This window comes from Siphateles boraxobius, unplaced genomic scaffold (assembly GCF_051911475.1).
Source record: "Siphateles boraxobius isolate OS27281-9 unplaced genomic scaffold, OSU_SipBor_1 66, whole genome shotgun sequence".
Classification (NCBI taxonomy): domain Eukaryota; kingdom Metazoa; phylum Chordata; class Actinopteri; order Cypriniformes; family Leuciscidae; genus Siphateles; species Siphateles boraxobius.
Genome location: NW_027509193.1, coordinates 22,487,800 through 22,503,957, shown reverse-complemented (window position 1 = coordinate 22,503,957; position 16,158 = coordinate 22,487,800). Strand labels below are relative to the sequence as shown.

At 41.1% G+C, this 16,158-nt stretch overlaps 1 protein-coding gene across 6 annotated transcripts in view; it reads right to left on the bottom strand.

Moving 5' to 3' along the window:
- The window catches only part of prkcbb (protein kinase C, beta b), a 137,169-nt gene that overhangs the window by 62,821 nt on the left and 58,190 nt on the right, over positions 1 to 16,158 (bottom strand). For all 6 annotated transcript variants that reach the window (XM_077213015.1, XM_077213014.1, XM_077213013.1 and 3 more), the window contains 2 exons: positions 12,907 to 13,018; positions 9,040 to 9,168 (listed from right to left, as the gene is read on the bottom strand). In XM_077213015.1, the coding sequence (XP_077069130.1) occupies positions 9,040 to 9,168; positions 12,907 to 12,919 (142 nt within the window). In that variant the 5' untranslated portion in view covers positions 12,920 to 13,018. The remainder of the gene's footprint in view (positions 1 to 9,039; positions 9,169 to 12,906; positions 13,019 to 16,158) is intronic.

The window sequence follows — 16,158 nt, the reverse complement described above, 5'->3', positions numbered from 1 at the left end:
TGACCGATTAAACGAGATGTTGTTCATTCAAGCCAAAATTTGAGTCAATCTCACAATTAAAATTATGCAAGGATGTTACTGAAACTCCTAACTTATTTCATTATTGTAGGAGTGTGATGAGACAGTTAGCTCACGAGACAAGACGAGAAACGAGATTGAGTTCACGAGAACGAGACGAGATTTTTGCACAGTGTTTTTAAGAAATCCTCTATGACAAAATACATAACTAGAAAAATATTCTGCAGATGCATTTGAAATGTTTTAACTAATCATCTTTTAACGAATTGTCATTTTAGTTCTATTTTCTGAATATGAATTATCATATGCAGTAAAAGACAACAATACTCAAGCACTGTAAAAGGTTGTTATTGCGTTTATTTGCATTTAAAAGACATATGTAAGACGCTTAGGGCTCTGATGTGCAACGAATCCTCCGCCATGGTCTCGTCAGTCATCTCGTCACTCACTCTCGTCACGTGATCAGTGAACTCTGATTCCTTCTGCACTACGTATGACTCAGCAGCTCATCTTGGATCATGAGCTGGATGGAACTGAAGCGACCATTATCCAACTGAATTAAATGGTTTTTATTTCTATAAAAAGCAAAACGACTGTGGAGGCGTAATGTAAACGTACCACAGCGCCGGCATATTCTATCCTAACTTCACCCTCACACTCCGTCATGGCAATAACACGAGACTCACACCCCTAGTAAGGATACATTAAATTGATCAAAAATGAGAGTAAAGACTTTGTATTGTTACGTAGAAATTCTATTTTAAATAAATAATTTTTAACCTTCTATTCATAAAGGAATCTTGAAAAAGAAAAAATACGGTTTCCACAAAACTAATAGGCAGTGCAACATTGATAATAATAAGAATGTAATGATGCTCAAAACTCACCTTTGCCATCAAAGGAATAATTTACACTTTAAAATAAAACAGTTTATTTTAAATTGTAATAATATTTCACAATATTACTGTATTTTTGATAAATTAATGCAGCCTTGATGAGCAGAAAAATGTCTTTCAAAACCATTTAAAAAATATTACCGACTCCAAACTTTTGAACAGTAGAGTAGATTTTCTTTGTTTGCGGGAAAACGCTTCTTTCCGGAGACTCTTAGTAGATTTACCAAGTAAGTGTTACTGAATCAACTGAACACTTCAATGACTCACACTAAGAGTAAATTGTCGGAAGCTCCTGACGAATAATGAAACGTGCAGAAAGAATCCCTAAACTAATTAAATTAAATATACTTTATTGTCCCTGATAGGGAAATTTATAAAGGACTCAATAGCCAGCATTTCACAAAACCTGGTAGATAAAAATTAACACAAAATCTTCATACACACCATACACATACACATAAGAATAATCAGTGAATTAATCTTTCAAGTGAACCAATTCAAAAGATTCAAGTCACTACAAAAATAAATACATAATATATACATAAAATACATAAAAATAATACAGTTATATAATAAATACATAATAAAGTTTATGGTAGGATAACTATATAAGACAATGAAACAACACAATACATTTTGAAAATATATTCATATTATAATAAATATCAATATATATATTTCCTTCTCAAGTAATTGAATCATGTTTTAAGGATATCGACTAGAAAAAAAAAAAAAAACTTAATAAAAAATGTTCAGTGTAGGATGTCAAGCATCTGATAAAACCTTCTGAAACCTTTACCCTTCAAGAGCACTAACTACGGACCCCAGATGTGAGTGAATAGCTGCCAGTCATTTATTCTTGTGTCTCATGAGCCCTCAGAGCCATATGGGGCTACGAATGCACACAGACTATCCCAGTAATTGGGGTTGACCTCAGCACTTGACCAGTACAACAATTAATGCAGAAGGCTGCTGTGGCCGTGAGATTTGTGGCTAGTGTAATTTCCATAATGAGTGGTGTGTGAAGGTAGGCTTAGCTGTTCATTAAGACAGCGGCGTGCTGCAGCATGGATACAGGAAGAGAGATGAGTTTCAGCGTGAACTGTCGTGCTCACAGAACAGGGTTTATTTTGCCAGCTAATAAATGCTACACACAACATGTTCGTTCGGAGAGCCCTCCGCACGAAGCAATTAAAGCAAGCGGGATCACTGACCATGTAAGAATATTTGCATGAAGATATCAAAAGCTTTGACCTACAATATACGCTCAGTTTTCTGGCTCAAAGATGTAGGAAACTCAATGTTACCCAGCTGATTAAAAAGATTCTCATTAACATTGTAGCATATAACACAGTTGATATTTTAACAGACAAAGATGCAGAAGGCTGTAGGAATATAGTTTATGCTTCTGCAAATAATTAAGCAGCACTGCTCCCTCTAGGTGAAAAACAGCACTGCAATTCAAAAGCAAATGGTCGATTTAGTCGAAAAATGAGCGTTATTGGTGCTCGGAACTGATCCAGAACTGACTGGATCCATTAAGCTTATGTAAGGACAAGAATGTTTTTGTGACGCAAGTCTTCATTCACAAAAAGTAGTCGCATAACAAGTGCTGACAACACACTAATCATGGTCACCCAATGTGCCTCACTAATATTTATCAACCTGCAAGTGCTCCAGTGGTCAAATAGAGTGCGAGTGCGAGAAAGATGAGGTGGAAAGGACCTTTAAGAGGCAGAACGGCAGCCCCATTTCCATCCAGGTATTGGTCAATTCATTAGCTTTAAGTGACAGGCCTTTGAAATGCGCGACAGGAAGTGGCCCCATTCATCTTACTGTACGCTCAGCAGATCTGCAGCACCGCCGCGTGACATTAAATTATAAAGGACAGCGTGATGGATTAAAAATGTCTTTTGCGCTCAGGGCTGTCTGCGCCTCGGTTCTTTCCATGGTGCAACTCAGCTCATTAGCCGCTTGCGGGCTAAACCCTGTTAGTTAATTCTAAGGGAAAATGGGAGCTGAGGCTCACGAGGTGAAATAGCCCAGGATTGAGCTTGAGAAAAGGGACGCATGGCTGAATGTGGAGCAGTGTGTTGAGGCTAATGTCACTTATACACACCCACTGATGCACAGATCCAAGCCTACTTTCCTCCAGAAAGCATTAAAAGGATTGTTGAGCCAAAAATTACAATTCTGTCATCATTCAACACCCTCATGTCGTTCCAAACCTATATAACATTTTTTTCCTCGGTGGAACATAAAAGAAGATATTATGAAGAATATCTCATTGTGTGTATGTGTGTGTGTATGTGTGTGTGTGTTTTTGTTTGTTTGTCCACAAGATGAGAGTCAATAGGGTCCAAAACAACATGGTATGGAGAAAAAACATTTTTCAAACATGTTCTGCGGAAGAAAGAAATGCATGCATGTTTGGAACGACCTGAGGGTGAGTAAATGACAGAATTCTCATTTTTTGCTGCAATTAAAATGAGAATTCTGTCATTTACTCAGAACTGCAAACTGATCAATTTTCTCTTGGTTTGTCTTCCAGAAATCTCATTTAACTGAGCTAATCTTCTGCTCTGAAAAGTGTAACTAAGTGGAAATTAGAACTAAGTGGAAATTCCCCATGGATATTATAGTTTTATATCAATACAATAACAAGTAAGTGGAAATTTATTATGGATATAATTTAATAAATTCCTTGAAAAGCTATTATCATATAAAATTTTCAGGGATGGTTAAAGGGATGGATCACCCAGAATGGACAATTCGGTCATAATCTAACCTCATGTCATTCTCATTTGGAAAACGAAAGAAGAATATTGAGGATTATTCACACAACTTTTTCCAAAAAGCACTATAAATGCATCATAAAAGTATATTTCAAGTCATCTGAAGTCATGCAATATGTGACAGACAAAAATTTGAAGTTCTGTTCATGTAAATCATTATGCAGCTCTCAAATCAAACATGTTGCCTGTTGTTGGGTGTCAATAACATCTAGTACCACTGGTTTTCATGAGTCTCATGCAGTGATACCTCTTGATTCGAGCTGCATAATGAATTACATGAATGTTTGATAATGTGACTAATAAACTATGAATTGTTGCTGAGGAAACAGATGGGTTAAGACTCCTCAAAACAAATTCAACTTGTGTGTTCCAGTGGAAAAATTGCATAGAGCTTTGAAACCGTATTGGGTGAACCTGTCACAGTGTTGGGTTTGTGTTCCCCAGGTGTCCACTAGAGGTCCTCGTTATCACGGTGTCCTTCACTATTGACTTCATTTCCCAGCATTCTGTCTGTCACTGTCACTCATCAGTTCATTGCACTCAGCTGTTCCCCGTCATCATTGTTCCCAGCTGTTCATTGTTAGTCTTGTTAGATGTGTGTGTATATATTCCCTGTCTGTGTTAGTATGTGCACGGAGTCGTTGTATTTTATGTCCCCACACTTCTGAGGTTTGTTTCTGCTCGTTTCTCTTTTTTGTTGTTTTGTTCTTGGATTGCTTTTACGGTGTTTGACCCTTGCCTGGACTGGATTACGTGTACGGATTACCCATTAAACATACTGCATTTGGATCTACTGTTTCCCTGTGTGTGTGTCGTGACAGAACGACTCCGTCAACTCAGATCCAGCGGTATGTTTTTTAACATCTCCTCCCCAGCTACCGAGCGGGAGAGAAGGGAGTTATTTAAGGGGACCCGATTAGTCAAGTTTCGCGGGACCCGTGGAGGTCGCAGTGGAGGAGGGGTTCGAGAGACTGTTCACGTCCCGTCTGCCCAGCGAGAGACTGTTCACGTCACGTCTGCCCAGCGAGAGACTGTTCACGTCCCGTCTGCCCAGCGAGAGACTGTTCACGTCCCGTCTGCCCAGCGAGAGACTGTTCACGTCCCGTCTGCCCAGCGAGAGACTGTTCACGTCACGTCTGCCCAGCGAGAGACTGTTCACGTCACGTCTGCCCAGCGAGAGACTGTTCACGTCACGTCTGCCCAGCGAGAGACTGTTCACGTCACGTCTGCCCAGCGAGAGACTGTTCACGCCACGTCTGCCCAGCGAGAGACTGTTCACGCCACGTCTGCCCAGCGAGAGACTGTTCACGCCACGTCTGCCCAGCGAGAGACTGTTCACGTCACGTCTGCCCAGCGAGAGACTGTTCACGTCACGTCTGCCCAGCGAGAGACTGTTCACGTCACGTCTGCCCAGCGAGAGACTGTTCACGTCACGTCTGCCCAGCGAGAGACTGTTCACGTCCAGTCTGCCCAGCCAGAGACTGAGCACGTCCAGTCTGCCCAGCCAGAGACTGAGCACGTCCAGTCTGCCCAGCCAGAGACTGAGCACGTCCAGTCTGCCCAGTCAGAGACTGAGCACGTCCAGTCTGCCCAGTCAGAGACTGAGCACGTCCAGTCTGCCCAGTCAGAGACTGAGCACGTCCAGTCTGCCCAGTCAGAGACTGAGCACGTCCAGTCTGCCCAGTCAGAGACTGAGCACGTCCAGTCTGCCCAGTCAGAGACTGAGCACGTCCAGTCTGCCCAGTCAGAGACTGAGCACGTCCAGTCTGCCCAGTCAGAGACAGATCCGGAAATGCCCATTTGTGTGGCCGCCAAGGCACTTACGGACTATCTGGAGCATCTGGCTCGGATCCTGGACATGCCCGTGTCTGCTGTTCCAGAGCCGGAGCCAGTGTCTCCTGTTTCAGAGCCGGAGCCAGTGTCTGCTGTTCCAGAGCCGGAGGCAGAGCCAGTGCCTGTTCCAGAGCCGGAGGCAGAGCCAATGCCTGTTCCAGAGCCGGAGGCAGAACCAGTGCCTGTTTTAGAGCCGGAGGCAGAGCCAGTGCCCGTTCCGGAGCCGGAGGCAGAGTCAGTGTCCGTTCCAGAGCCGGAGCCAGTGTCTGCTGTTCCAGAGCCGGAGGCAGACAAGTGCCTTTTCCAGAGCCGGAGGCAGAGCCAAGGCCTGTTCCAGAGCTGGAGCCAATGTCTGTTCCAGAGTCAGCGCCTGTTCCAGCGCCAGAGCCAGTGTTTGTTTCTGTGTTTGTGTCTGTCCTTGTGACCATGTCTGTTCTAGTGACTGTTCCTGAGCCGGTGTTTGCAGTTCCTGAGCCGGTGGCTGCTGCTCCAGAGGCAGAGCCAGTGCCTGTTCCAGAGCCGGAGGCAGAGCCAGTGCCTGTTCCAGAGCCGGAGGTAGAGCCAGTACCTGTTCCAGAGCTGGAGCCAATGTCTGTTCCAAAGCCAGTGCCTGTTCCAGTGCATGAGCCGGTGTCTGTTCATGAGCCGATGTCTGTTGCTGTTCCTGTGCCATGGTCGCCCTCGCCCTGGCCGCCCGAGGGGTCTTCACCGCCCTGGCCGTTCGAGGGGTCTTCACCACCCTGGCCGCCCGAGGGGTCTTCACCGCCCTGGCCTCCCGAGGGGTCTTCACCGCCCTGGCCTCCCGAGGGGTCTTCACCGCCCTGGCCTCCCGAGGGGTCTTCACCGCCCTGGCCTCCCGAGGGGTCTTCACCGCCCTGGCCGCCCGAGGGGTCTTCACCGCCCTGGCCGCCCGAGGGGTCTTCACCACCCTGGCCGCCCGAAGGGTCGTCTGCTTCGCCCTGGCCGCCCGATGGACTGTCTGCTTCGCCCTGGCCGCCCGATGGACTGTCTGCTTCGCCCTGGCCGCCCGATGGACTGTCTGCTTCGCCCTGGCCGCCCGATGGACTGTCTGCTTCGCCCTGGCCGCCCGATGGACTGTCTGCTTCGCCCTGGCCGCCCGATGGACTGTCTGCTTCGCCCTGGCCGCCCGATGGACTGTCTGCTTCGCCCTGGCCGCCCGATGGACTGTCTGCTTCGCCCTGGCCGCCCGATGGACTGTCTGCTTCGCCCTGGTCCCCGGCTAAACCATCACCCCCTGTTTCTGTTCCCTTTCATGGACCTGGCCCCCCATCCCTCCCCCTGATTCTCCACCATTCCACCTCCCTCCTGAACTCTTGTGTTGTGTGTTTTGTCTTGGAGCGTCTGGTAGCCGCTCCGTAGAGGGGGGGGTTATGTCACAGTGTTGGGTTTGTGTTCCCCAGGTGTCCACTAGAGGTCCTCGTTATCACGGTGTCCTTCACTATTGACTTCATTTCCCAGCATTCTGTCTGTCACTGTCACTCATCAGTTCATTGCACTCAGCTGTTCCCCGTCATCATTGTTCCCAGCTGTTCATTGTTAGTCTTGTTAGATGTGTGTGTATATATTCCCTGTCTGTGTTAGTATGTGCACGGAGTCGTTGTATTTTATGTCCCCACACTTCTGAGGTTTGTTTCTGCTCGTTTCTCGTTTTTGTTGTTATGTTCTTGGATTGCTTTTACGGTGTTTGACCCTTGCCTGGACTGGATTACGTGTACGGATTACCCATTAAACATACTGCATTTGGATCTACTGTTTCCCTGTGTGTGTGTCGTGACAGAACCATCAATACGGGGAGTGCAGATGAGTCTTTTCTCAGACGGGTTCTTGCTGGGACAATGAGAATATCACCCTCTGTTGGACACAGAAAGCATTACCATGTTTTTATCTTTTTTTCTCACTGGATGCAACAGAAGACTGTGCCCTCAGTGGCGTGCTTGTGCTTTTGTTTTGGAGGCATGTTTGTGTTAATGCCAGGGAGAGACAGGGAGACTAAGTGTGCTTTCTTGTGTTACCATGGACACGTGTAATGTAATACATGTTTGAGGGATCCTATAGAATTTCACAATGAGCTCGAATGCACTTCCCTTCATCACTGTCACATGCTGCATTTTGGACATCAGAGCTATTTTGTTGTTCTATATTACCTTATGTGCTTTCTGGATTTTACTTGTACGTTTTGACAAGACACCTTATCATCTGGTACCCCTTACAGTTCTTTTACATTGATGTTTTAAACTAATTGTTTGTTTGTTCGAAAAATGTATAAAGATAACGATAACGATATAAGCGTCCTCTTCAGTGGACGAAATCGTATTGTAGCTCTTTAAAGCAGGATGGATTCTGACTGGTTTTCAATGTTTTTATCATTCATCAGCTGGGACATTTTTGGATAACACTTTTATTTGACAGTGTCATTTTTACGTCACATGCAGTTACTATAGTTATAACTATAAACTATGCATAATGACATGCTACTGACCCTAAACCAAACCAAACCCTAATCCTAACCCTAGAGTAAGTACATGTAGTTACTTAATATTACTCAGTACTTAAATGTATGATTACAGTGTAACAAAGACACCTTAAAATAAAGAGTAACCAAAACTTGTTCTGAAACCGGTATTTATATTTAGAACGATTTTTAGAACTATATCTTTATCGTTATCGTACTTAGTTTGAACGGCCTTTAGAAACCCCTGTTTGCAGGAAGACCTGATCAAAAGTAAGTTCTTTTTGTATGTTTTTGTACAGTTTTGGTTACAAACTCTCTCTTCTTGTATTTTGAGTATGATTCATTTGGTGGAAAAAAAAGAGAAAACACAAAATAAACAAAAACAATTTTTTTCACAATTTCTATATATATTGCGGTAATATCGTTTTTGTGAATTTCTTTTGGTCATAATAATTAGTATAGTGAAAATCTGATATCGTGACAGCCCTAATGACTCTACTGAGCTCAATACCTGTTTGTGCTCAAATTATGACAATAGTATCATTTGAAAAAAAATATTTAGGGATTGCATTTAAGAGATGTGGTCTTGCAATCAGTGCTTGTGTTTATGCACATTAATTTGTAATGCTTCAATTCTATTTTTGGGTGAACTATTTTTTTTAAATACAGTTGGGCATTTCCAATAGATCAGCACCATAAGGTTTTAAAACACTGAAATGGTGCATGCAGGTCCCCGCTATCTAGTGCTGCTTTGAATTCACCACTAGGAGGAATCAGACACCAAGACAAAAATGCCCATAAGCCTTCACAGGCGGCACACTTCATGCCTTAACTGAAAGTATTTATGCAAGATGTGCTGTATAAAGTGCATTTTTGGCTGCACTTCAAGGGTCAAATGAAGGCATGTGTGTGGTAACATGAGGTCCAGGATCCCCCAGCGATTTTGGAAGACATGAGTGAGTGTTTGCTTCCATGCACATGTGTGCAGCAGTGAAATGTGTGTGAGTGGGCAGCAGTGACTCACTGCTGACGGTGAGCACATTGTTCTTGATCTCTGCGGTGATTTGGATGCGGCCCCTCCTCTCAGTATGGTCAGTCCCACACAGACTCGGCACGTTGGCCACACAGCGCTTATGGATGTTCATCATACAGTCTGGATAGCAGGAGACAGAAAGAGGAAGAGATGTTACACCACAACCACAAACAACATAATGCATATACAAAGTACACAATTTTACACGCAGTGTATAAAGGATTATATATATATATTTACACATACATACATACATACATACATACACATATATATATATGTGTGTGTGTGTGTGTCTGTGTGTGTGTGTGTGTGTGTGTGTGTGTGTGTGTGTGTGTGTGTGTGTGTGTGTGTGTGTGTGTGTGTGTGTGTGTGTGTGTGTGTGTGTGACCTTTTAAAGACCATACATGAATAGAAGGTGCTTTCCTTCTACCAAAAAAGCCTGTTGAGTCAATTCTGTAACTATGAATGGCCATGTTTAGCCATGAGATTTTTAGTCCATAAAAATCCCAGACCTACATGTAGCCTGCATCAGATGTAAGTAAAATAAAGTAATAAGACAAAATAGTTTCCCTAAGAAACTTAGGTTCTAAATGTGTTGTGTTTCTTTCTGGGGCATCAGTGAATGTTTGAATATTTTGTAATAGTTGCGCATGTGTCCCTCAAATGTCCTCAGTGTGAAAAGATGGATCTCAAAATCATACAGTCTCTGGGTTCAAATATGCAAAATATTCTGGAAAACCAAAGAATTTGCAGGAGCTAGAGTAATTTTCGGAAGAACATTGGGCAGTTGAACTGCTCAGGACAAACAAGGAACTCATGAAGAATAATAAGTGTATGTAAACTTTTAACGAGGTCATTTTTATAAATTCAATGTATATCGAATGTATATGGTATATATTTATATATGATCAATATATAATTGTATATGGTGTATATACACAAACAAACACACACACACACACACACACACACACACACACACACACACACACACACACACACACACACACACACACACACACACACACACACACACACACACACACACACACACACACTACATTGAATTTATAAAAATGACCTCGTTAAAAGGCACAAGTAAAAGTGCCAACATTTCTCAAAATGACTGTAACTGTCCTTTTCTGGTGAGCATAATATATGGTCACAAATAATTTATTATGTATTATACACAAACATTCTGTCTGCAGGCATGTATGCAGTGGACAGTGAGGTGACTCACTAGAATTTGGAACAAGGGAACAGTCTTTCCTGAAGCTTGAATATCTGACCAGGAACAAACCAGTCATCAGTTTGTACTCTCCCGCTAAAAACATCAACAGCCACCAGCACATGTGTTTTGGATGCTGGTGTGCTTCCTAACTAGCTTAACAAGCAAGCCCAGCCAGCTACATCAGAAATACCCCAAGCTGGTCTTTACAGCAGGGTCAATAGGGCTTACGAGCAAAGCAGTAGCGACAATGCTAATCACTGTTATGATGCTTTTTTATTTTTGGCCAAACACAAGCAGTCGGACTCAACATAAGTTTACATATCCATTAGCGATAAAGCACTCGTGAATTCAGACTACTTCTGAAAATGACTGTGAAACAAGCAAACACACAAAAACATACTTGTGAAACACAGACACATACACACACTGTAATTCCTCATGCACTGCAGCACTTCTCCACAGTTCAGTCAGAAGTGTGACGGAGCGCAAGCCATAGCTTGAGTGTAAACACCGTAGAGGGCCCCGAAGAAGACGACTCACGCATTGGAAACTAAACAAAGGTAATTATAGCTCTCTCAGTCTGCAACCATAACAACTTCGTGTCAGGTTTCAGTTGAAGATGCTGAGCGCCTCATCTTTACACCACCTGTCTGCTCACATGTTAGTCTTCCTACCTGCCTGTCATACATTAATAAGAGTAAAGAGCGGCCGGTAAATATGCTGTTATATCAATGAATATGTGTTAGCCAACAATCAGGTATGAGGCGGTGAATATCTGTGCCCCGGAGGCTCAGACAGCTGCTAAGTGAGTGAAGCATTTTGAATGTTTTATGTATTGGACACTGGATAAGAGGCTGGCTACCGTGAGATGGAAAATCTCTTTTCACTCAGGTGCTTTGTGAGCGGGACTTCATACAGCTTGGTTATGTTCTCACTCAGGATATTCACCTCGCAGGGATAGGTAACAGACACGGATCACTCAACCATCACACTAGGGTTGCATGGTTTCTGCACAAATGGCATCAGAAAACAGAATAGTACTGAACCATTTCAAAATCTAACAATGTGCTGCTATTCTTATTTGGAAGTCCAAACCAATGTGATGTAAAATGTGAAAGCAAACACTAAGTTAGGGGTGTCAAAATGCATCAGTGTATGATTTGAGAATGAAACATTTTAATTAATTTATTAATAACAGATGCAGAGGATGTGACAACTACACTACTGAATCCTAACTTTTGATATCCTATAGTCAACCCTACAACATCCATTCCACAAAAAGAACTTGCATCCTGGGATCAGCTTTGGACTAAACACTTCAAAACACTAAATCTTTTCATAGATTTCAAGAAAGATCTGCCATTTAGATTTTTTTGCATCATATTAATTTACTTTTTCAAACAACTCCTAAGCTGCTGGTCCAATTCCCGTGAAACTTGGTACACGTCCTCCCAAGACAATCATGACAAAAATATATAAAAAGAATTCCGATTCGTCAAAGCGTTGCAAAGATATCAAGATTAGAATTTCATTAAATTCAAATTCAAAACACTGTATTATCTATCAACCAGTAATAGAAATTTGTCTCAGGTTAAAAGGCTCACATATACAGTAACAGTACAATCACACACATCACAAAACACAATTAATCTAAAGAAGGTACCTTACAAATATGTAAATAAATAAACAAAGGCTTAAATACAATATACTAATAAAACTATTTGGTCTTATTTAAAATAGAAATTGCAGAAGGAATAAAATAGTTTCTGTAAGCTTTCTTTTTGGCCAAAGGAGCTCTAAAGCGGATGCCTAATTGGACAGGCAACTCCCATTTTTACGAGTTGACCTATATCAGCAGAACGCAATGTCTACACTTACCAAAACTTGACACACATAGACAACAGGACATTCTGAGGATGGACACCATAGGGCTTTTCACACTTGAAATATTAAACCCTGGCTAAATGGACTCCTGGCTTATCTTGCTTCACGTTTCACACTGCTCATAGTTAAAAAATTATCCTGGGTTTTCATAAGGTGATGTTTCACACTGCACATTCCTAAACCCCTGGGTTGAAGTCCTTATTTGCATATTGCCGTGTACCAGTGTCACTGACTGGACAAACGCAGCATGTGACCTGCTTACATAAAGGATCTAGCATTGCGTGGCGTCATATTACACATTGTTGACTGTACTATCAATTTTGTTTTAAGGTAAGAATGAAACTTCTGAAACTCTTCTTCACTCCAACTGTTGCGTTTTCGATTGCCGTTTGACATTTTTTCCCATCAAACGCAGAAACGACTGTTACATCGTGCTGTGTTTCCGTGACTGCCCAAAGCATGTGAACATAAGGCACGCAATTGGTTGTCGGTTACGAAGCATCTAGTTGTAACATTCTAACAGAGCAGGGTTTCATAACCCCAGGTAAAAAACTAATTCCCTTTTAAATTACAATTGTGAAATGTTCCTTTACCCGGGGCTAAAAGCAGGATTAAGAAAGACGATAACCCGGGGTTAAGCGCAGTGTGAAAAGCCCTCAAATTTCATAAAATTCGACCAGGAAAATGATTGTATGATTTAAGCGTTTCAGTGGAAGTCAAGGAAAGTGAGAGATACCCACGGTCACATCTCATGCCCTGGTGGAGGAGTCCGTACAGCAGAGAGCCGCAGTGGTCACAGAAGGTGGGGCTGGAGTACGTGTGGACCTTGAACTTGTGCTTACTGCGCGGGTCCTTCAGAGAGACACACAAAAAAGAGAGCAGTCAGCCACGGTGGCAATAAATAAGCATTACCAGACATATTGGGAATTAATGTTGATTGCAATAACACAAAAACAAGGTGCAAAATAATCTTAAAGTGGAAGTACATTTAAAACAAGCAGAAGAGAAATGAGTCTGCCGTATCCAAGGTCACAGAGGAATTTAAACAGGTATCAATGGTATTTTACATGTGAAAAGCACAAGTGAGGCAATAAGAATAGCCAACATATAGCTTAACAATATTTCAATTTGAAACTTTTTTCTACGGGTAAAAGGAAATGATTAGAAATCAGAAATCAAAAATGAAATGTCTGAAACCAGTTGGATTGCTACTACATCCACAGCACAAAATTACAATACACTTCACATTGAAGAAATTCTGTATTATATATTGCACACACACACACACACACACACACACACACACACACACACACACACACACACACACACACACACACACACACACACACACACACACACACACACACACACACACACACACACACACACACACACACACACACACACACACACACACACACACACACACACACACACGTAAAGAAATATTTTATTTAGCAGAATGCATACATTGAAAAAAGTACTTTTGATAAAAAAAAATATTACAAAAAGCTATTTCAAATAATTGTTGTTATTTTAAACACAAAGAATCCTGAAAAAAAACATTTCACAATATTACAGTTTTAAATGTATTTTTGAGCAAATAAATGCAGCCTTGGTTTACGTAAGATACTTTCAAATAAAATGATAAAACAGTGTAACAGTGTAAAACCTTTGAACAGTGTAATTCAAAAGGATTTGCTTTTCAATTTTGTTGTTTGATATAACCTAAATAAAATATTTTTTATTATTTTAATATAAACAAAATATTTTATATAATAAAGCCATATATTAAGAACATTTAACATTATATCATTTATTATTATAACATTAAATACATCATTGATTAGTATTATATAGATTATGTATATTTTCGAAGAAAAATAGCCCTTCCTTTCCGCCTTCCCCAAAGTTTTGCATCCATTATTAATTAAGCAGGGGCTCTTTTATGACTTCCTATTCATAAGGTGCTGTTTTAATATTCTCCCTCTGAATACAACTCATGGTGGCGATGACACCTGCACGAAAAGAGAGCAGCTTCCATACGGCCTGTGGCTTGAGCACACAGAGAGCATATGTAGCACACACAAAGTCCACAGGACTGTGTTACAAACTCTTACAGTAGAAGAATCTGCAATGAGAAAAGGTCAGAGTGAATTTACAGCGGCTGCCCTCGCATCCAAGAGCACACTGTGTAGGGAAGCAGAGGTGATGATGAGGCTCTCGGTGGGATGAAATGAGAGAGGGAGTAGGTGGATGAGGCGAGAGAGAGAAAGAGAGTAAGGCTACATAATAGCTTTAAAATAAAAATCACAATAACAACTTACAAAGGGGTCAAAGTTTGGCAAGGACTTTTAGCCTCTGCTAGTAGATACTGTAACTACACACTCTGCAGGCTAAAAGTATTTTTCTCCATTGACAGCCATTTAAAAGTGGCCATTTATTCGGACAAATGCTTATACAAGCATCATGCATTACCGATCAAAAGTTTGAGGTTGGTAATATTTTTTTTAATGTTTTTGAAAGAATTCTCTTTTGCACACCAAAGCTGGATTTATTTAAGAAAAAAATACAGTAAAAACATTAATAGTGTGAAAATGTATAATCTAAAATATTCTCATCATTACTCCAGTCTTCAGTGTCATATGAAATTAGATTCAGAAATCAGTCTGATATGAAGATTTGCTGCCCAAAATTCTCATTATTATCAATGCTTAAAACAGCTGTGCTGCTTAATACTTTTTTTGTTGAAATCATGATTTTTATTTTGAGAATTCTTTGATGAATAGAAAGTTCGAAAGCGTTTATTTGCAATGTAATATTATAAATGTCTTTACAGTCAATTTTGATCAATTTAATGTGTCCTTTCTGAATGAAAGTATTAACTTTAATCATTAATATTAATTTTAAACAATGTTATAAATCATTTTATTAAATATAGTTTTTTTTACATATTGCTTAGTAATATATTGATTGATCGTTTATCAATTGCTTTAAAAAAAAGGCTAGTTTTTGTCATAGTTGGATAGATTGGCACGGACCGATTCTTTGAATCCTCCATCCATTAGAGTGGATCCATTTTCTTGCTTTTTTCACCAGAGCAGATGTGAAAATATCAATTTGGGGTGGTTTGGAGTGGACGGCAATGCACAAGCAACCAAACCTAAGCAACCCATTAGGAAATATGCAAACTGCATGGAGCAAACCACAAAACCTGCATGACCCAGTGGGCAATTTAGACAGCAATATACAAACCACTAGAGCTGCACAAACCAATTACATTCTAACCAATGCACTTTCAAAGCTTTATGGAAAGTGACTAAGTGCTTAATTAAAACCATATTAAACATCTCTGACATATTAAACTCCATCAAGGAAGCTCTTGGAAACAAAAAAGGGAAGGCGTTTCTATCTATACAGTACATTAAGTGCAAAGTAATCAAGCTATAAAGCCTGGGCCTCCATGAATTATGAATTATGGACCAAGCTATCCATTTTCTTCTTGCCATCAAAATTTACAAGCAATGATTGTGCTTGACTTATTAAGTGCTTGATGGAGTGAAACGTACAGAACATGGTGATGGGAAAAAATTAGAAAAGCTTGCAGAACGATTGCATTTCCATCACAAAAAACTTTTGGGATTGAAATAATATGAGATTGGAGATAAAACTACACTCAATGGGTCTCATTCATGAAACATTCGTAAATATACGAGTAAATTTGCGAGTGATTTGCGCGTAAAGAGAACTTCCCGAAAACTCTTCTCCTGATTCACAAATACTTCGTAAACGTCAGATGTGATAGTGAAATGTGTGTGTGTGTTAATGAATTCCAATCAGTCGTAAATGGGATGCGCGTGCACGTTCATTCTCAATTACCATAAATCCCGCCCATTAAATCCGACTGACAACTATATATGGGCACCATATTATGACATGAATGCGAATGAAAAAGAAAAATTTCTCAGATGCAGTAATTGAAGTTTTAT